General features: G+C 45.9%; 1 protein-coding gene across 1 annotated transcript; it reads right to left on the bottom strand.

The window, feature by feature from the left end:
* Positions 1-18,129: 18,129 nt before the first annotated feature.
* On the bottom strand, positions 18,130-21,340 carry RPS13 (ribosomal protein S13). The gene is given in 7 exon segments (XM_021685317.1): positions 18,130-18,207; positions 18,822-18,838; positions 18,840-18,923; positions 19,387-19,556; positions 20,792-20,870; positions 21,056-21,104; positions 21,249-21,340. Coding segments are annotated over 7 exon segments (456 nt in total). The 5' UTR covers positions 21,272-21,340; the 3' UTR covers positions 18,130-18,173.
* Positions 21,341-22,919: the final 1,579 nt, after the last annotated feature.

Genomic DNA, 22,919 nt, shown 5'->3' with positions numbered 1-22,919 from the left:
CTTTCTCTCTCTCTCATAAATAAATAAAATCTTTAAAAAAAAAAAAAAAGAGGGGGGCGCCTGGGTGGCTCAGTTGGTTGAGCGACTGCCTTCAGCTCAGGTCATGATCCTGGAGTCCCAGGATCGAGTCCCGCATCGGGCTCCCTGCTTGGCAGGGAGTCTGCTTCTCCCTCTGACCCTCCCCCTCTCATGCTCTCTCTCTCTCTCTCATTCTCTCTCTCAAATAAATAAATAAAATCTTTAAAAAAAAAAGAGGAAGAGAGACCAGAGTGCTGATTCCCTGCCTGCTCTCCGAACCCCCATCCCCCTCTCTCCATCTCATCTCTTCACAGGCACAGAGGAAAGCCTGTGGGAGGGCTCATGAAGGCCGCCATCTGCAAACCAGGAAGAGAGGCCTCACACTGCTGTCACCTGGATCTTGGACTTCCAGCCTCTGGACTGTAAGGGAATAAATTTCTATTATTTAAGCTGCCCAGCCTGAGGTACTTTGTTATGACAGCCTGAGCAGACGAGACAACAAGTAAAATGCTGTACCCACGGTCAAGGTCACAAGATGAGGGCATAGTGGATCCTTGATTTGTACCCAGAACTATTTTTTTTAAAGATGTTATTTATTTATTTGACAGGGAGTGGGAGAGAGAGCACAAGCAGGGGGAGTGGGAGAGGGAGAAGCAGGCTTCCCGCTGAGCAGGGAGCCCGATGCGGGGCTGGATCCCAGGACCCTGGGATCATGACCCAAGCTGAAGGCAGATGCTTAACCGGCTGAGCAACCCAGGCGCCCCTCTACCCAGAACTATTTGGACCCTCCCCCAGGTAGTGATTGTGTGAGTCAGGTCAGTGCTTCTCAAACTTTAGTGGGTATCAGAAATGCCCAGGGGGAGCGCCTGGCTGACTCAGTTGGAAGAACATGCAATTCATGGTCTCAGGATTGTGAGTTGGACCCCACGTTGGGTGTAGAGATTACTAAAAAAAAAAATAAATAAAACTTAAAAAAAAGAAAAAAAGAAAAGAATGCCCAAGGTAGTTTGTTAAAATCAGGGATTCCCTTATCCTGATTTTGGTGGTCTATGTGAAGCCTCAAATTCTGCATTTAAATAAGTGATATCCCCACCAGGTGATTCTGTTGAAGGTGGTCCCAGAGCGTACTTTGAGAAATGCCACTCTAATCGCTTCTCGGCCTTTTGGCTAAGATCAGGTGGAGAAATGCCACTCTGATCTCAGCCTGGAGGTTCAAAGAGATATGGCAGGGAGCAGGTGACCCACAAAGGACATGCATATAAAAGTTCTACAAAGATATGCAAAAAACATCGTCAGCCTCTGAGGAGGCTTGAGGGTCAGGTATGAGAGGGAGGTTTATTTTTAATTTTTAAATTTTTTTGTATTTTTATTTTACTTATTTAAAGATTTTATTTATTTAAAGATTTTATTTATTTATGTGAGAGAGAGAGAGAGAGAGAGCACAAACAGGGGTAGTGGGGAGGGAGGCAGAGGGAGAGGGAGAAGCAGACTCCCCACTGAGCAGGGAGTCCCACGTGGGGCGCCATCTCAGGACGCCCCCCATCATGACCTGAGCCGAAGGCAGACGCTTAACTGACTGACCACCCAGGCGCCCCTATTAGTATTTTTTACCCTTAAGAATGTACTATTTTTCAATTAAAACACTAACTTGAGGGGCGCCTGGGTGGCTCAGTCGGTTAAGAGTCTGTCTTCGGCTCAGGTCATGATCTTAGGGTCCTGGGATCGAGCCCTACGTTGGGCTCCCTGCTCAGCGGGGAGCCTGCTTCTCCCTCTGCCTGCCACTCCCCCTGCTTGTGCGTGCTCTCTTTCTCTGTCAAATAAATAAAATCTTTAAAAAAAAAAAAAACTAACTTGAAAAGAGAGATCATGAACTTAAAGAGCTTATTATTGGTATATCGCCTAACAAACAGGTGCTCAAGTAAAAATTCCTTTGTTTTTTGTCTTCCACTCAAACATTTGCCATCCCTTTCCTTCCCTCCCTCCCCCCCCAACACTATCTCCATTTGTGCATTTGATTAACAAATATTCATTTAATGTATATTGTATTCCAGGCACTGTTCTAACAGCATAGCTGCTCGCATAAAACAGACACAGTCCCTCCCAGCCTGCACAAAGCTTAGTCCCCATCCTCACCTCTGGCAGTTTTGACTTCTTAATTCTTGTCTCCCCAAGCTTACACAGGCCCTCCCCATACACAAACCGAAACTAGCGTTTCCACTCCCCTTCCTCAGAACCTGACCTAAATCTCCTCCATGGAGCCTCCAGACCCCCAGTGATATTTTTAGCCTGGGGGGGGGGGACACTCCCAAGAGCCTTTGGGCCAGCTTCCTGCTGCCCTCTGCTGGGGCTCCTGAGGGCTCACGTCCTTCTTCAGGGCCTACCACTTTCCACTTGGCATCTACTCCATCTTGGGTGGGTAGGCTTCAGGGAGGATATGTGCCCCCAGAATATACTGGCTTTTCCTGGACCGGGTGGTTCAAAGCTGGGATCTGTGTGATCATAAGTCTGAGCCAGAATGTCCCTAAAGGCCACTGTCTTAAAAGAGGCAATGCTGTATGGGCAGGCAGTAGAACTACTGTGTGTGTGTGTGTAGGAGTGGAGAGGGGTATGGGTCCTTCAGGTGAAATGCCTTTAATAGGATTTTTTTATTCTGTTTTGTTTTTTTTTTTTCAATCTTCTGCCAAAGGCAATTTATATTCCCTCAGAAACATCAGAAAACAGAGACATGAAAAAGATTTAATTTCACCTAGAGACCATTTCTGCTCATACCTGGAGCAGGAACAGAAGGGAAAGGGTACTAGGCCAGGACCCAGGACACTGGGTTCTAGTCCTCACTGTCCCCTCACTGTGTGACCCTGAGCAAGCCCCTGTTTTCTTGGAGCCTCAACTTCTCATACACACACAAAAAATGAGCACCCCAATAAAGTGCCTGGCTTTCCTGCTCTGAGATTTTTTTTTTTTTTTTAAGATTTTATCCATTTATTTGACAGAGAGAGGTGCAGTGAGAGGGAACACAAGCAGGGGGAGTGGGAGAGGGAGAAGCAGACTTCCCGTGGAGCAGGGAGCCCGATGTGGGGCCCGATCCCAGGACCGCGGGACCACGACCTGAGCGGAAGGCAGACGCCCAACCACTGAGCCACCCAGGCGCCGCATCTCCTCTGAGATTCTAAGTCAGTGGCACCAAGAAGTCCCCTCATCAATTAGACCCTTAGGCTCTTCCAACTTTCAATCACTACAAATATTGAAAAGCAGTAAAAGCAGGCTAAAACAAATTACAAATACTTAGGGGGAAAACTCGGAAAAGTTCTGAAATGGACAAAAATGCTTAAAAACTCTTAGAGGGTTGGAAATTGCCTTTTGGAGCATGAAAACAGCTGACACTATAGGAAAAAAACAACAACAACCAGCAACTGGGGAATCTTTATTTTCAGTCAAATCATTGTTTCAATCAAAATGCTGTATTCATGAGAATGCTTTCTGAAAAACTGCTTCCAGTCCCATCATGGATCTGTGTGAGGCAGCCGCAAGCCGGAGCTTCCGTCCGGCTCCCCCGAACCTCGAACCTTGGAAGCGGTCTGAGATCCCCACTCGGCCAAATAAACATCAGAGCAAGCGCAGGCTTGCATGCAGCCGGCAAGCGTCCACCGACGCTCTTCTTGTCGGGCTCTGCGCCGGGCGCCTGCGATACGGGGCGACCAGGCCAGCGCTGCCGTCCTCCTCCCGCGGGGTCTCCCAGCCAGCCTGACAGGGCAGACAGACACGTCCCCGGGTCATTCCAATCAGGGTGAGACAGGCGAGAACTGGAAGTCACGGCAAACGGAGCGAGGCGGGGAGGCCACCGCCCTGTCCCTCCACTCAGCCCCTCCCCCTCCTCAGTAAGGTGTTCCGGTTGTTTTTGCTGTGAAACACATTATCCCCATAGTCAGTGTCTCCAAACAACCATCTTCTTTTGCTCAGCGTTCTGGAGGTCAAGAAATCAGAGGGCGCGGCAGGAACGGTTTGTCTGCTCTGAAATGTCTGGGGCCTCCGCTGGGAAGATCAGTGGCTGGGGGCGACTCCAGGCTGGGGGCAGGAGTCTCGCGGAGGTGTGTTCACCCGCGTGCCCCAAGGTTAGTACTGCCTATTGCCCGGGCCGGACCTGTGGCGGTTTTCAGAGCGCCTCCGCATGGCCTCGGCTCACACAGCAGGGAGGCAGCAGGGTCCCAGCTCCCCTGCGTGGTGGCTCAGGACCCCACACAGGAGTGTCCCAGGCAACAAGGCCTTTCCTGCCTCACTACGAAGTCCTCAGGTGTCACTTCTCAGAATCCTATTGGTTACAAGCAAGCCACAGGCCTGCCAGATTGATGAGGAGGATGATTAGACACCACGTCTTGATTGCAGAAGAGTAAGGTTCCAAGAAGACAAGTGGGACAGGGGGTTTCGTTGTGGCCATCTTTGACACCATTTACCACACCCGGGGTGATCCAGGCACCCCATTTACTGCCCAGCACGGGAGGACAGCCCTGAGTGGGGCCCTGCTGGAGGTGGGGTGGAAGTAAGAGAGGAAAGAAGCTGGACTCCTCCCCAGGGGCAATTCCACTTGACCATGGCTTCAGTTTCTACCCCTCCCTGTGTGTTCTTGTGAACAATGGAGGCGCTGATACTCTCTGCCTCAAGCCTAACACATGTAAGTGCCCAGTGAGTGGTAGTTATTATTTGGCATCTGTGTGTGGAGATCTTAAAGACAGTTCAAACCCAGCGTCCCCAACACTGAACTCATAATGTGCTGCCCATGCCTGCCCCTTCCTTGGTGTCCCCTACCTGCAGGAACGGACCACCGTCCCTCCCCTTGCCCATGTCGGAGGCCTGGAGGTCATTTCTCATACCTCGTACTCTCTATCGCTCCCCACAGCCAACCTGAACCCAAGCCTTGACAAATTTACTTTCTAGATGTTTCTCTAATTTTTCCACTCTTTACCCTGGACTCTGGCCTCCTTATTGGTCTTGCAAATTCACTAGGCTCTTCTATCCACCCACATCCATTCTTCACACAGCCAGCTGACAGAATATTTTCAAAATGTAAAGCTGATCATGTCACTCCCCGATTAACGTCCTCTATCCCTGTTGCTCTAAAGCAAAGGCAGGGTGTTTAAAAGGCCCACAAAGTCGTGCCTCAGGCCCTCCCTCCTGCCAGCCCCGCTCTCCCTCCCCCACACTCACTGTGCTCCCTCTGCCACAAGGCCTTCATTTCCTGTGCCAGCAATGCCCACTCTGCTCCCCCTTCCTGCAGATTAACCGCTCAAGGGTCACCTCCTCAGAGAAGACCTCTCTGCCTACCTGGTGGGATTCACCCACCCAACCTCGGTAGGCTCTTGTAGCACCAGGCAAATCTTTGCAGGACTTGTTACAGTTGGCATCAACATTTGCATGGTGACTATTTGAATACCTTTCTCCTCCAGAACCCTGCAGGCTCCATGAGGGCAGGGACTATGTCTGGTTTTGTTCACTCTTGTATCCTAAACCTTAAAACATTACCTGACACACAGTTCAATAAATATTTATTGATTGGATAGATGGATGGATGGATGGATGGATGGATGGATGGATGAGAGAGGGGAGGAGAGGGGCCAGGGCCATTGGAAGCCTTTAGAGAATGTTGCTGAGTGAAGAAATGGGCAGGTTGAACAGAGCCCAGATGACTCACAATACACCTGATTTTCCAACCTTTAGGCAGATGCAAGGCCAGAAGGGCATCTGTTAGGCTGGAGGAAAAAGTGATTCCGTTAGGACTGGAAACACTCATTCTTCCTGCCCCAGGGCCTGTCTTCTGGAGGTGTTGGAGACTTGAATAGTTTTACCTGCTTCCAGAACTTAGCATGCCTACCTGGTCCAACCTCCTTTTCCAGATAAGGATCAGCCCAGCAGTGAGACTTGGCCACCACTGGGAGGCAGTGCAGGGATGGAGAAAACTGGGCTTAGGCCCTGACAGACCAGGGGCCATCCTGACTGTGCTAGTCACAGACTCTCCAGCCCAGGCTCTTCCCCCTGGGGTAGTGGGACCTACATCTCACCACCTGAATGGCTAACTGACCACACTCCAAAGTCCCAGTTCAACTTCCTCAGTGACCTCCTGCGATGATGTCCGGATGCCTTCACCCACCCACCCATGATGACTATGGCTTCCCTTTCCAGCCCCCACCCATTCTTCACCGGGCTTTCAGAAGCCAGAGACCTGTCCTTCAACACGGTTGAGAGTGTCACACTCCAGGCTGCTTTGAGAAAATAAAAAGAAATAAGCCCTCTGTTTCTAAAATCTAATGTCCAGTCTTTGTGGCCTCATATTGGTCATATGACCTTGGGCCAGGGACTTTATATCCAGTTTACAGGAGGAAACTGAGGCAAAAAGAAGTTTAATAATTTGCAGCACAAGGTTGCTATAAAGCTGCAGTGAGATTATGGAGGCAAAAGGTTCTATAATCCAGAACTCCCTGATCCTGAGTTAGGAGTGGTTAGTGCTCAGGGATGATTTGCATCGATGATGACACTTTACTTAAGAGTAGGGCTTTACAATTTACAAAAACCACACCCTTTGAAATCTGTGAACTTGTTAATAAAGAACTGTACTAAAGTAGGCTCTCGAATAATGTGCCAGACCCTCTAGGAAATGTGTGTGCCTCTCTGGTGATGGATTTCAGGCACTGCAACAAGTTAGCTGGAGAGATCTAGGGCAACGGGGACGGTTCTAATGACCCTCAAAGGGTACCTACCTATCAGTCTTCCTTAGGAGACCAATCTTTGAGCCTAAAGTCATATTGGTGGAGTATGAGGGCCAATGTGACGGCTCATGGTGAGAGGATCCCAGATCAGTTGAGACTAAAAGAGGAAATGCCAGCAGAGCAGGACCCCCAGGATGACACAAGACTGCCCCACACCTCCTGCACTAGACGGTCTCTCTGCCCCAAGTCCCCCCCCCTCAACCCCGTAGGTAGGGCATACCAATCCCAGCACCATGGCATCCCCTTATGGGCACCACAAAGCAATCCACGAGCCACAACCTCCAGCCTGTTGGTCAATGACTAAAGGAACACAGCCCCAAAGCAGCCTCTCCCCCTTCAGAAGTCCCAGCTGGGCTCACCCTCAGGCACACTGACTACCAGAACCAGAGAGGACAGTCCCTTGCAGAGATAGATAGCATCCTTTCTATTTTTCCAAGTTCCTCCTCTTCTACCTCCTTCCCCCTCACTGCACTCCTGTGCAGTAGAGTTCCATGTGAGACCTAGTACACAAATGAGGGACTACTATCCAGCAGTAAAAACCCAAATCGTGCGTGGTGACCTTCCCATCCCTGGACGAGTTCAAGCAGACACTGAATAACCACCTGGGAAGAGCACTCCCAACCCAAACTCAAGCAGCTGCCAGGTCCTGTGGATTCTACTCCTGTGACCCATCTCCCACCTGCACCTGTCTCAGCAGGTCCCATCTGTGCCCACCCAGGAGCCATTCCCCTGCCCTATCGGCCCTTACTAACAGCAAATAGCTCTAGGTCTCCTACAGAATAGTCTAGCAACTTGGCCTGGACCTGGGCCCTCTGGGAGTTGATGTTAACTCCTTTTCCAGACTTTACTACTAAGTTCACTAATCAAAGTAAAATACTCACTGGACCCTAACACTGCACACTCTCCACCTCCATTCTTTGCTCATGCTGTTCCTTCTGCTTAGGAGGCTCTTTGCCTGCAGTGCACCCCCTCCCTGCTTGCCCAACATGTCCTTCCCGATCCAGCTTAACTGCCATCTCCTTATCTCCTCTGTGAAGCCCTCCAAATTCTGTGATTTTTCCTTAACACTTATCGGCATCTCTCTTCTGAAGCTCATTCTGTCTTGTGAGGTTTGCATACTTCATGGATAATGTGCCCCACCCCATACTAGTCTGCAAGTCTTTTAAAGAGCAGGACCAGGCATGGGTCATCTTATCAGCATCTGGTGTGTTCAATGTGCGTTGTGAATGAATTAGCGATGAATCCAGACCCTAGCTAGACTGCCGTTCACTGCTGTATAGAAGAATATTTGTCCCAGAAGTGCTCAATAAATATCTACTGAGTGAATAAACTGTTTTTATAATTGTAGACCTCACAGAGACTTTTTATGTTGGACATACAAAAAGACAAAGAGACTGTAACAAAAACCCCTTGTACCTAAACCTAGGTTAGAAAAGAAAGCATTACAGGGGCGCCTGGGTGGCTCAGTCGGCTAAGCATCTGCCTTCGGCTCAGGTCATGATCCTAGGATCCTGGGATGGAGCCCTGCATCGTTGGGCTCCCTCCTCAGCAGGGAGCCTGCTTCCCCCTCTCCCCCTGCCTGCCTCTCTCCCCGCTTATGCTCTCTAATAAATAAAATCTAAAAAATAAAAATAAATTTAAAAAAATAAAAGCATTATGGACACAGGTGCACCTGTCTGCACAGCCCCCCCCCCAATCCTGCTCAGCTCCTCCCCGCTAGAGAGGCACCACTCTCCTGACGTGGGGCCATCACTCCCAAGCTACCACTACGTATGTCACTGTATTTGGAGCTACAGCAACACGCAAGCAGCAGTGAGTGCAGGTGAGGCTGGAATGCTGGCAACACACTCGCTTGGAGCAGAAAGGCAACTCTTATCCTTAGCTTGGGAGAATGTGAATTTTTACTTATAGGTAACAAAATTAGAGAGAAACAATATAAAAGAGAGCAGCGCCTAAATTCACTTAGATGTCTGGAGATTTTAAAAGTTGATTTTTCGGGCACCTGGGTGGCTCAGGCGGTTAAACATCTGACTCTTGATTTCAGCTCAGGTCTTGATCTCAGGGTTGTGAGTTCAAGCCTGGCACTGGGCTCCATACTAGTGTGGAGCCTACAGAGAAAAATAAATTTGATTTCTCTAGTGGATAGATTTCCATACATTAGGAATTAGCTAAAATGTTACTATTAATAATTTTTAAGTTGATTTGTCTAGAAGAACATGGATTTTTTTTTTAAACCTTTGTATGTGTTTATTATTTTAACTAATCTCTAGGCGCAACACGGGGCTTGAACTCACGACCCCTATATCATGAGTTGCGTGCTCTACTGACTGAGCCAGCCAGGTGCCCTGAACATGGGTCTTTATTATTTGCACTCCTCATAAAAACAAACAAAAACAAAACAAAACAAAACAAAAGCACTTGAAAAAAAGGATTGCAAGAGGCATCGAGGTATAGTGATAGGAACACTAGACCTCCTAATGGTCTTGGTTTGAGTTACCTTTTTTGAACCTCAATCTCCCCATCTTTTTTTTTTTTAAGTAGGCTCCACACCCAGTGCAGAGCCCAATGTGGGGTGTGAACTAACAACCCTGAGATCAAGACCTGAGCTGAGATCAAGAGTCAGATGCCCAACAGACTGAGCCACCTAGGTGCCCCTCCCTACCTTTAAAATGGAATATATGTATTTTTGAATCTATGCCAAGCCTCCTTCCAAGAATATCTGGAGTTAACTTTTGGGAAGTTGTGAAGATCAAAGAAATAATAAATGTGAAAGCACATTTAAATTATACGAAGCTGCAGGTTATAGGGTAAGTGTTAGCACCAGCAACAACACAGTATGTGCCACCCGGTGGCAAAAAAGAGTAACTGCATCAGGGTACAATTCAAACACTATACGCTATAGGCACCACAGTTGAATTTCTTGCAAGGACGACTGGGTATTTGAGGAAGCTCTCTAACATAAATGACAAACAAGCAACAGCAAAACCTAACATGTAGAAGCAGAAAGAGTTGAGAATGAGAAATATCTATGAAACAAAAGGTTTCTATTAAAAAAAAAATTAGGGGTGCCCGGGTGGCTCAGGTCATGATCCTGGGGTCCTGGGAAAGAGTCAAGCTCCCTGCTCAGCAGGGAGCCTGCTTCTCCCTTTCCTTTTGCCTGCTGCTCTGCCTGCTTGTGTGCTCTCTCTCAAATAAAACATTTTTTAAATGTGCAACTATAAGCACTTTATTTTATTTAAGATTTTTCTTTAAAGATTTTATTTATTTATCTGAAAGAGACAGAGATAGGAAGGAGAAGGAGAAGCAGGCTCCCCACTGAGCAGGGAGCCCAATGCGGGGCTCGATCCCAGGACCCTGGGATCATGACCTGAGCTGAAGGCAGACGCTTAACCAACTGAGCCACCCAGGCGCTCTTCAAATAAAATCTTTTTTTTTTTTTAAGATTTTATTTATTTATTTATTTGACTGAGCGAGCGAGCGCACACAAGCAGGGAGAGCAGCAGGCAGAGGGAGAGAGAGAAGCAGGCTCCCTGCTCCACGGAAAAGGGAGCCCCATGTGTGGGACTCGATCCCAGGACCCCCAGAATCCGAGCCAAAGGCAGGTGCTCAACCGATGGAGCCACCCAGGCGCCCCTAAATAAAAATTTTTTTTTTAAACTTTTTTTTTTTTTAAGATTTTATTTATTTGACAGAGAGAGACACAGTGAGAGAGGGAACACAAGAAGGGGGAGTGGGAGAGGGAGAAGCAGGCTTCCTGCGGAGCGGAGAGCCCAACGCGGGGCTCGATCCCAGGACCCCGGGATCATGACCTGAACCGAAGGCAGACGCTTAACGACTGAGCCACCCAGGCGCCCCCCTAAATAAAATTTAAAAAAAAAAATTGAACAAAAATGAGCTCTGAGCAGTGGTGAACTGGATCTGGCTCATAAGGGCTCACAAGAGCCAACTGTTAAATTTTCAAGAATTCTGCAAGCCAGTTAAACACAGGCATTATTTAAAAATAAAATATATAGGGGCGCCTGGGTGGCTCAGTCGTTAAGCGTCTGCCTTCGGCTCAGGTCATGGTCCCGGGGTCCTGGGATCGAGCCCCACATCGGGCTCTCTGCTCCGCGGGAAGCCTGCTTCTCCCTCTCCCACTCCCCCTGCTTGTGTTCCCTCTCTGCCTGCCTCTCTCTGTCAAATAAATAAAATCTTTAAAAAATAAAAAAAATAAAAAATAAAATAAACTCAAAAGTAAATAAATTATATTCAAAACAAATATAATAAATACTCAAAAGCTATTATTTCCTGATTGTTTTATAGTTTTACTATTATCCATGGTCTTGAAATCACTTATGTTTATTGCTTCTGTATAGGGAAAATCCTATATAATGGTCTACTACTGAGCATCTCTTCCCAAATCCACATCAAGACAGCCTGCTGGTAGCTTGAAATAGGCTATAGTGGGAGTTTTTACACCACAGAAGTAGTAAACACTACAAATCAGGTTGTCACCTCCCTCACAAGAGTTAAACATTCGCCAACATACAACATGCATGTATGTGTACAACACACGTGTATACCCACAAGATACATGTATGCACACATATATGTATACACACAACAACATGCATTTAACACTTAACAATATACCAGTGGCATGGAAATTTAAAATATGTAGGAAAAGAGATGAACAATAGTTGGTAAAAGATGAAAAAATAAGAGGATCAGTCCAGAATGTCTGAGCAAATAATGAGTTCCAGAAAGAGAACACAGAAAATAGTGTGAAAGAAACATTAAAGGAATAATTCAAGAAAATCTCCCAGAACTGCAAGACAATTTTGAGACTGAAATAGCTCACTGAGGGGGCGCCTGGGTGGCTGTCAGTTAAGCGTCTGCCTTTGGCTCAGGTCATGATCCCAGGGTCCTGGGGTCAAGCCCCACATCAGGATCCTTGCTCAGCGGGGAGCCTGCTTCTCCCTCTGCCTCTGCCTGCCACTCTGCCTACTTGTGCTGTCAAATAAAATCTTAAAAAATAAATAAATAAAACCAAGGTATTATTGCAAAACTGAGAAAACTAAGCAATAAAGAGGTGATCCTAAAAGCGAGTCCAAAAAAAAGAAAAAAGAAAAGGTTACAAAGGAGTGGGAGACAGAATGACACCTGACTTCTCAACAGCAGTTTTTTAATCTACATACAATAATTGCTAAAAATTTTTAGGAAAAATTTCCCACCTAGATTCTATTCCAAGTGAGGTTCTCTATCAATCATCAATGAGGGTTGAAAAAAAGCCTTTTTCCAAGATCTCCAAAAATTTTTCTACTCTCGTGTGCATTAACATTTATGTGCATTAATATTGAGAACCTAGGACGTACCAGACATTATAATACTAAACACTAGGGATATAGCAGTGAACAAACAAGGTCCTTGATCTAATGGGTCTTTTTTTTTTTTTTAAAGATTTTATTTATTTGAGAGAGAGAATGAGATAGAGAGAGCATGAGAAGGGGGAGGGTCAGAGGGAGAAGCAGACTCCCTGCTGAGCAGGGAGCCCGATGCGGGACTCGATCCCGGGACTCCAGGATCATGACCTGAGCCGAAGGCAGTGGCTTAACCGACTAAGCCATCCAGGCGCCCCGATCTAATGGGTCTTATAATCTGAAAATATCTACATAATGTGTCACACAGTAATCGGTACTCTGAACTGCAGGGCTGAGGGGAAGGAGTGCTGGGTGGGAGGGTTTAGATAGGGCCTATGACGTTACAGTTGAACACACCTAAAGGTACAAGCCACATGGATAGCTGGGGTAAGAGCCTTCCAGGCTGAGGAATTAACAAGCGCAATGGCTCTGGGAAAAGTGTCTGAAATCGTGCCACCAGGACATGAAAGGGTGGTAGGAGATGAATAGAGGTGGCTGGAGGAGGCCAGGTAACAGGGGCCCTTTGTGCTGGATACTCTCCTCTTATCCCTCCAGACCCACTCTCCACCCTTCTCTGCTGCCTGGGAATCTGATGTTCATGTACCATATCAATAGGCCCCCTTGACCTCTGGCTTCCTGTGAGATTTGGCCAATGGAAAGCTCCTGCATTCAATCAGAAGGTAGGAGTCCTTAGTGAGGCTCACAGCTTCTGTCAGGTGACCCTCCCCAGCTCTGAGTTCCCCTGCAGTCTTCAGACTAGGGGTGGAAATGCCTAAGGTCTCCCCAAGGTTGCTAGCTCGAGGGAATCATAGGCAGTATGCCCTGTGGCTTCCCTAAACCCCACTCACATCTTTGTAAAACGTTCCTTTAGTAGATTCTCTCCAAATTCCTCAATGTGAGTATGACATCCATCTGTTTTCCACCAGGATCCTAACACTCCTTATAGGGCAAGATGAGGATTTTCAATTTTATTCTGAATGAGATGGGAAAGCACTGGAGGTTTTTGAACCTATGAGACATCATGTGACTTACATTTTATTTTTTAATAAAATAAAATGTGCGTGAGTAGGGGGCGCCAAGGGTGGGGGAGAGGGAGAGAAAGAATCTTAAGTGGGACTCCATGCTCAGTGCGGAGCCTGATGTGGGCTGAGATCTCATGACCCTGAGCCAAAATCAAGAGTTGGACACTTAAAAACAAAAAAAAGAGCTGGACACTTAACCAACTGAGCCACCCAGGCGCCCCAATAACTTACATTTTAAAAGATCACTCTAGATGCTGGATGTACAGAATGCCTCAGTGGGGCTCACAGGTGGAAAGAGAACAGTTAGGCAGCTTTTAGTGCAGTAAGGGTAGAAAGTGACTTGGAGTGGTTGTAGTAAAGGTCCTAAGTGTTAAATGTTGGCATATGTTGTAAAGGTAGAGCTAAGAGGATTTGGTGATGAAGTATATGTGGTGTTAAGAGAGAAAAAAGTCAAGGACTTAGGTTTTTGGTCTGAGGATAAGTTGCCATTTACTGAGATAGAGATGTCTGGGGAGAGAGCAGGTTTGGGCTGCAAAACTCAAGAGTTCTGTTTGGGATAAAAAAGAGTCTAAGTAGGGATGTTGAATAGGCAGATGCGTATCTAAGGCTGGAGTTCAGACTGCGAAAGAAGAGATTGTTTTTAGATGTCTTGTAAAATACTTCTAAAACCACACATATGCATAACTTTGATTAAAAAATAGTAAGGTGGGGGGCGCCTAGCTGGCTCAGTCAGTAGAGCATGCAACTCTTAATCTCGGGGGTCCTTATGAGTTTAAGCCCCACGTGGGGCATAGAATTTACTTAAAAAAAGATGAACAGCTGTCACTTGAAGGAAAGATGATTTTTTAAGTTTTTTTTTTTAAAAAGTAAACTCTATGCCCAACATGGGGCTCAAACTCACGAGGACCCTGAGGTCAAGAGTTGCATGCTCTCCAGACTGAGCCAGCCAAGCATCCCAAAGAAAAGATGATTTTTAAATGAAGAGAACAGTTCTTGAAGGAAACCTTCAAACCCTAGCTGCTCACATATGGGTAGATACGGACAAACAGTACGCATATGCTGTTTCCAACTGTGTCAGAAAAGATATTACAAAGAAAAGACATTTGGAAACTTGTTTAAAAAGGATGAATAGGGGCACCTGGGTGGCTCAGTTGTTAAGCATCTGCCTTTGGCTCAGGTCATGATCCCAGGGTCCTGGGATCAAGCCCCACATTGGGCTCCCTGCTCCGCAGGAAGCCTGCTTCTCCCTCTCCCACTCCCACTCCCTCTGCTTGTGTTCCCTCTCTCGCTGTGTCTCTCTCTGTCAAATAAATAAATAAAATCTTTAAAAAAAATTAAAAAAATAAAAAGGATGAATAAATGTCTAAGTCTGAAAGACAGATGAAGACCATATTAAACAAAAGTGGAAGCAGGAAAAAAAAAATCAATTTAAGGGGCGCCTGGGTGGCTCAGTCGGTTAAGCAACTGCCTTCGGCTCAGGTCATGATCCTGGAGTCCCGGGATCGAGTCCCGCATCGGGCTCCCTGCTCGGCGGGGAGCCTGCTTCTCCCTCTGACCCTCCCCCCTCTCATGAGCTCTCTCTCTCTTTCTGTCTCAAATAAATAAATAAAATCTTAAAAAAAAAAAAAAGGCAGAAAATCTGTGTGTTTAAAAAAAAAATCAATTTAATTAGACTGATCCATTTTTTAAAAACAGGTAAGAAAAATCATTAGGGACAGTACTAATAAAATTCTTAAACTTCTAAACAAGATTAAAAGACAGAGAAAACTGGGAAAAATATTTGTAGCACATGATAAAGGGTTAAGAATTACAATGTTCGCGGGGCGCCTGGGTGGCTCAGTTGGTTAAGCGACTGCCTTCGGCTCAGGTCATGATCCTGGAGTCCCTGGATCGAGTCCCGCATCAGGCTCCCTGCTCGGCACGGAGCCTGCTTCTGCCTCTGACCCTCCCCCCTCTCATGTGCTCTCTCTCATTCTCTCTGTCTCAAATAAATAAATAAAATCTTAAAAAAAAAAAAAAAAAAGAATTACAATGTTCGAAAAGAGACAAACTAGAATAAGGCATGAATAGGCAGCTCCCAAAAAGGAAATGTAAGATACTCATTAATCAAATAAGTAAAACAGTATAACAAAATAAAAACAGTATCATTCTTTCAAAACCAATTTTGAAAGAATGCGAAGAAATGACATTCTCATGCACCTTTTGAGAACTTTATCAGACTTCTGATACATAGTTCTGCAAAATATACAAAATATAAAAGATACATGCCAAAGTTCCCATTCCTGTGAGTTTTTGAGACAACTAAAAGGCAAATTACAGTAGGTGACACCTATGGAATTGCAAAACCAGGACATAATCAGTAAAAAATGATAATGAAATGATACATGTAGTATGATGTCCATGTACCAAGAATGTCTTTGTGAATATCTAAACAGGCAGTTATCTGAAGGAATGTTCACCAAATAAACTAAGTTTCTCTCTGAATGATTGAACTATTACCATGTATTAAGTACCTCATGTAATCCTCACAATAATTTAGATTCTTGAGATTTTACCCGCCCAGCCTTTAAGTGGCAGGGCTATTGCTGAAAACCTAAGTTTAGCCCCCTCTGCCCACTACTTAAAAGGACTGCATATGTTTTTACATTTTATTTACTCTCAAGTATACTAATTTTTTAAGGCATTAAAAACTCCCACATGTGGTCGTATCTAATATTTGCAGTAATTCTGTTGGCTTGATGGCAAGAATCACAAATACACAAATGCTTTTTTAAGTAGGCTCTGTACCTAGTGTGGAACCCAATGCAGAGCCCAAAGCATGGCTTGAACTCATGACCCTGAGATCAAGACCTGAGCTGAAATCAAGAGTCGGAACCCTCAACCGACTGACCCACCCAGGTGCCCCACAAATACTTTTAATTAGAAAGAAACCTAGGTATGCTTTGAAACATCAAATGCCCACCACCTATTGATTGCTTTTTGGTCCAGAACCACTAATACCATTTGCATCAATGCAACATTTGCATAGCTACCTAGGGATTGCAAAGGACCATGCTGGGAGTTACCTTGTTTTACTTGTTCATCACTCTTGGGAGATATTTGCCTTATTAGTCAGTTTAATTCCTGGTTTATGATGGTTAGCCACTTCTAAGACATGAACACAAACACAGGGGATTTAAAAATCTAACACCAGGTAAGAATTAAAATACTTAGACGGTTTCCCATTATTTGTGAGCCCATGAGGAAGGGGGACTGAGTCAGCTTGCATACCCAGCAAAGAGCACACAGTGCAGGGTAGGTGAATATAGGAAGTGCCCTAAGGAATAAGATAAGTCACTTAGGGTCTGTACCCCCAGAGCACAGCACTCACAAGGCTATCAATGCTAGCTGATACTGGTCTCTTGAAAACAAGGGACTTTGTCTAACAGTGTGATTTCAAACTCGTCTGATTATTGCTTAGGGTAAAACTTAAGAAGCTTTTTAGTTTACTGTCTTAAAATCTTACTCGTTCAAGACTTGCCTCTTTAAAAAAAAAAAAAAAGAATTTTATTATCTCAGAGCAAGTGAGCAAGCATGAGCTGGGCAGGGGTGCAAAGAGAGAAGCAGGCTCCTGGCTGTGGGGCTCGATCCCAGAACCCTGGGATCATGACCTGAGCCAAAGGCAGACGCTTAACTGAGCCACCCAGGCACCCCAAGACTTGCCTCTTTTAAACAGGGATACCCACATACCTCATTAGGTTGTTTTAAAGAATAAATATTCTGAAAACACCCAGATGAGTACATTTTAACGCATCCAGAAGTCACAAGGTTCAGTCACCTGAGTTTATCTCAGAAACAGTTCTTCTGGTTCCCTCTGCTCCAGATAGAACTGTGCTTGTTGGGGCGCCTGGGTGGCTCAGTCGTTAAGCGTCTGCCTTCAGCTCAGGTCATGATCCCAGGGTCTTGGGATCGAGCCCCGTATCGGGCTCCCTGCTCAGTGGGAAGCCTGCTTCTCCTTCTCCCACTCCCCCTGCTTGTGTTCCTGCTCTCACTCTGTCAAATAAATAAAATCTTTAAAAAAAAAAAAAAGAAAAGAAAAAAGAACTGTGCTTATTACTACCTGAATTCCTTCTTCCTCATCTTTAAGCCTCACCAGCAAGACTGGGATCAAATACCAGTTCTTCCTGAGGTCCCTCCATACTAAAGATGTTCCTCTTGCAGAGGAACTTATACTAGACTATACTACTATATACACTACCTGGATGACATTTATCACAGGTCCAGCTCAATTTTTTTTTTTTTTAAAGATTTTATTTATTTATTGAGAGAGAGAATGAGATAGAGAGAGCATGGGGGGGAGGGTCAGAGGGAGAAGCAGACTCCCTGCTGAGCAGGGAGCCCGATGCAGGACTCCATCTGGGGATCATGACCTGAGCCGAAGGAAGTCGCTTAACCAACTGAGCCACCCAGGCGTCCAGGTCCAGCTCAGCATTAACATCAAACGTATCAAGAACACTTAGAAACGGGGTACCTGGGTGGCTCAGTTGTCTGACTTTGGCTCAGGTCATGATCTCAGGATCCTGGAATGGAGCCCTTAGTCAGGCTTTGCGCTCAGTCAGCTTGACCCTCTCCCTCTGCCTGGGCTCTCTCAGTAACTAAATTAAAATCTTAAGAAGAAATACTTAGAAACATTTTTGTCATGACATCAAAACAATTAAGTCACGACTTCCTTCTCTTCCAGTCCTGCCACCCCCCTCCCCATTTAACAACCACCCATGAAGTTATAAACTGCTCAACTAGTTGAGCAGTGAAGGGATGGAAAAAGAAGGGTGCTATCTCATTGTTCCCTGTGGAATCACATGCTTCTCATTGTGCTAACACACTTCCACATCAAAAAAGATCAACATATATGAATCAATGATACGTTATTTTTAGGGAAAGAAATACAAAATATGCTTCTAGTTAGACAATGATTTTATTGCTTGAGTACATGGTCAAATTTATGCGACCAGGGCAGAGGCTGTGGATGACTCGCTGAAAAGGAAGAAAGGGAGAAGAGCTCATTAAAATAGGTCCTCCATATTCATTCACAGACTCACACCTAATGGAGCTACTTCCAAACAGTTAAAATAAACCACAAATATATAAAACGCACGAAAATGCAAAATTCCTGTATTAGTTCATTGTGCTCAAGCACAGGAATGAAGATGCCACTCATCTAAGGGAGAACTGGCTAACATAAGGAAAAGCCCTTCTGGTGGAAAACTGAATGTTTGGAAATTATTATAGTGAGCAATCTACGCAAAACTGAGGACAACATGAACACAGGGAGCAGAGGTATGAACTGAAACTCTACCCACTATCTAGAAGTGAGTCAAAGGGCTTATTCGTGTTTTAAAAATCAGGGATCTGCAAACCATGGCCCTTTGCTTGTCTTTGGAAATAAAGTTTGAGTGGACCACAGCCATGCCCGTTTGTTTATGTACAGTCTACGGCTGTATTCCTCCTAATAATGGTAGAGTTGAAAGGGCAGCTGACCACATAGCCACGACCTAAAACATTTACTAACAGGCCTTTTACTGCAGTTACTACTCTATTTACTATATGGCTAACGTCTGTTCTTATTAACAAAAAAGGTTAATACTTACTATTTCCAATTGGGGGGGGAGGACTCGCTTAGTCTTATAATATCGAGCCAACCGGTGAATACGGCTCTCGATCAGAATCAGTCGGAATTTAGCATCCTTGTCCTAAAAATAAAAATAGACAGAATTCAAGAAAACCACTCAAAACAACATTATCAAATTTTATTTTAACAAAAGAATGTATAGCTACCATGCACTCTAATGAAGTTACCCAATGCCCTGTAGTAGAATCACAGACTAGGGTTCATGTGGCTAGAATTAAGTCCTTAAGGGAATTTAAGGCTTCCAGAAATCTTAACATGAATGATTTGCAAAACTCTGCAAATAAAAAAAATAAAATACAGCAACAAAACTCTGCAAATAAACACCTCAACATTTCCAACCAAATGAATATACTGCATCTAGTGGAGCAAAAGCTGCACCCCCGCCCCAATTTCTTCTGGTAGAATTTATTTCAAAGCAACTGGAGTGTGACAAGTTTGTGCTTTAAGCCTCTTTAGGTAATTTTCACATCAGATGCATTATACTTTACTGAAATAAGTTCATATAAGCAATTCTATTCTCTTACCTTTCTGTTCCTCTCAAGATGCTTTCGAACAGCAACAGCTTTCTTAATCAAATGGTAAAGATCCTCAGGAAGATCAGGAGCAAGTCCTTTGGACTTAAGAATTCTCAAGATTTTATTGCCTGTCACAAAACGTACTTGTGCAACACCATGGGAGTCTCTCAAGATCACACCTGAAAAAGGAGTAATATAAATTCCCCCACCAAACACACAGCTGAAGCATGTGATGTTAAAGCTCTGAGATCAAGTCATTTTCCAAGTTTTCCTCTGTAAAATGGGGTTACTTATGTATCACAGAAACCAACATGAGAATGCACGCAAAGCTCAGTCATCCAAGGTTGGTTTACCCAACACTAAGAAAAACCCTTCTGGAAGAAACTGAATGCTGGAAGACCATCACCACAGCAAACTTGCTGGATTATAGGCCACCAAAGAAATCAATGAGATTCCTGCTATGTATATTTACTCAATAACTAAAACCCACCAGCATTTATTAAGAAATTGTATTAGACATTCTTGTAAAAACTTCATTATTTTTTAAATCTCAGAATAGCACCATCTGAATACTTGACAGTCTATTACCTATTTCTTATAGCCTGTAATACCTCTGCTAGGCTATATAAGCTCCAAGAAGGCACATATTTTGCCCTTTTCCGGACTACTGTGTTCTCAGGGTCCAGAACCACGCAGCAGGCAAACATTTGCTGAATGAAACCACTTGCACAAAGTTACACATAACTGAGATTCACACCACAACGTAAGAGTACAAGTACTCTGAGGGCACCTGGGTGGCTCAGTTGGTTAAGCCACTGCCTTCGGCTCAGGTCATGATCCGGGAGTCCCTGGATCGAGTCCCGCATCGGGCTCCCTGCTCGGCGGGGAGTCTGCTTCTCCCTCTGATCCTCCCCCTCTCATGCTCTCTGTCTCTCATTCTCTCTCTCAAATAAATAAATAAAATCTTTAAAAAAAATTAAAAAAAAAAAAAAAGAGTACAAGTACTCTGAGTTGTCAATGCCAACTCCTCCACTTAATAGGTGAGTGATCTGGGGCTAGTTGTATAGCTGCCCCATGCCTCAGTTTCCTCAACTGTAAGATGGCAAAAACTTCGCATTTCAAAATACAGCGGTCAGAACGAAATGAGGTCAGTATATGTAAAATGTTTAAAACCATTCAGGTAGGAGAGCGCCAAAGCTCACAGTAAATACTCATTATTATTTTGGAGAGCATTTTACTAATTTTCTCCTCTTCCACATAAGAACTTGCACTAGGCCCCGGTCATCAATAATGAAGCCAGGGAAACGAGCAAAGGGTTTTCAAAGCACATATGCGGCACGTTTACCCCCAGCGACTTTTCCAGCGAGTTGCACGAGGGCAGGCGGAAGGAACTACGTTACACAGAAACACCCACCGATTTGTGAGGGAGTCAGGCCCTTCTTGGCCAGTTTGTAGATCTGCTCCTTCACGTCGTCAGACGTCAATTTCAGCCACTGTTTATGGAAAAGAAACTGGCCTTAGGACGAGAAACCAGGGATGGTACCGAAGTTCAGCCGTCCTCGCCATCCTCAGCGGCGCTCCTCAGGCACACACGGCCCCACCCGGCACCGAGCCTCCCGAGGGATGGACGGCAGCCCCCCCCTCCCCGACTTCTCCCGCGTCCCCGCACGCTACTTACGGTGGGGACGCTGCGGCGGTAAGGCAGAGCCGACTGGGACAGGCCCTTCCTGGGGAGAGAAAGAGTCTCCGGATGAGGTGGTCAGTGCCACAACAGCCTAGAAAATCATCCTCTCGACTCGCTGCCCACACGCTCTCCATTCCTCCCGACCCCGCAGCCCAGCCCTGCAATCCGCTCAGAAACCCGAACTCACCCGGGAGCGTGCATGCGACCCATGATGGCGGCGGCCAGGCAGCGAAAAAGAGAGCGAGGGTAGGAACGCCACAGGAAATCACCCAGCACACAGGAAGTGACCTCACACACGTCCGCGCTTCTCGCGTGCAGGAGGCGGAGCTACGCTGCGTGGCCCCCGGCGCCGGCTGGCTGCATATCCCGAAGTGCACTTCAGGTTTGTACTGCAGGATTCCTCAATCGACAGGACTACACATCCCAGCATGCGTCAGTTTTTGAGGAGGCTCGAGGCCGGAGCGGGAACTTAAGACGGCGGCCCGCGGACTTCCTGGAGGAGCTGCCTGCGCTAAAATCGTGCCGGCTCGAATCCCGGCCTGGGAGAGAGCGTGGAGCAGCTACGGCAGCAGGGGTTGGTCGATTTGGTCCCTGCCCTAGAAAGGCCGTTAATGTGCGACACCGCCGCTCAGCGAATTTGGGTGCCTGAAGTTCAGCCACACACAATTGTTCATTCATTCACCAGCGCCAGGTCTTGTTTTGGGACTAGCTACCTCAAAGTCTGTCCCTGCCCGTAATAAATGCACTGGTAAAATACCATGCTGATAAGTGCTATACTGGAAGTCATGGTAGTTACCGCCCAGCCACCGCTACGATTTCTTTTTTTTTTAAGATTTTATTTATTTGAGAGAGAGAAAGAGCACGCGTGCGGGAGCCGGGGGAAGGGACGAGCAGACACACCGCGGAGCACGGTCAGCGGCTCCATCCCAGGATCCTGGGATCATGACCTGAGCAGACGCTTAACCGACTGAGCCACCCAGGCACCCCCCATTTCTTATTTCTAATCCTAATTTAATCTCTTGGGGAGAGATTACTGACCACAGAGAAGAACCCAGGGATTTGAACTAGGCCGGGGCGGACCTCCTACCCACTACCTACCCCTCCACCTGGTAAACTTAAACCTTTCCCCTACAACGGGCTGTGCGGCGCTTGGCTGGGCACGGAGGCGTGTTGGGCGGATCCTCATAGAGCTCCGTTCCCCAGTGAGAGAGACTGGCTAACAGGGAAGAGTTTGGAAAAGAAGATTGCAAAGACAGGAGCTGGGTGTAGAGATGAAAGAAGTGTGGAGGATGAGAAAGAAAAACAAGTATTGAACTTCCTGGCAAAAGAGGACTGCCCCTGAAACTTTAAAGACTGACTCAGTGCTGGTACGGAGAATGAGTTGAAAGAGTGGGCAAATGAAGGGGCTTGTTCAAAAAGCAGCGTGGCTCTGGGAAGGAGGGAAGTCAAATCAGGAAACGTCTGTCAATGTTTAAAGTAACTGGTGAGACTTAGTACTAAAACATCCACCTCCGCTCTTTCAACCTATCACTGATGAGTAATTTTCTTCTAAAGCATTAGGAATTCCATTCAAATTAGGTAATCTATTTTCTCCTAGCAAAGATGCATTCTTACCATTAGCCAAATTTACATCTTTAGTGCAAATATGGAACAGATATCTCAAAATGAACAAGGCTCCAATTCTTAAGCCCCATCCCTAGCCACCTGCTCCAAACCCCTTGATTTCAGTTAAACACTAACCATTAGCTTAAACCACAAAACTTGGAATCTCGTGTTTTTTTTGTCTTGTTCCCATTAAGAGTCATCTCAGCGGGGCGCCTGGGTGGCTCAGTCGTTAAGCGTCTGCCTTCGGCTCAGG

The sequence above is a fragment of the Neomonachus schauinslandi genome, chromosome 11, assembly GCF_002201575.2.
Source record: "Neomonachus schauinslandi chromosome 11, ASM220157v2, whole genome shotgun sequence".
Taxonomy (NCBI): Eukaryota; Metazoa; Chordata; class Mammalia; order Carnivora; family Phocidae; genus Neomonachus; species Neomonachus schauinslandi.
The sequence above is the reverse complement of the archived record's forward strand: the minus strand, read 5'-3'. Positions and strand labels throughout refer to the sequence as shown.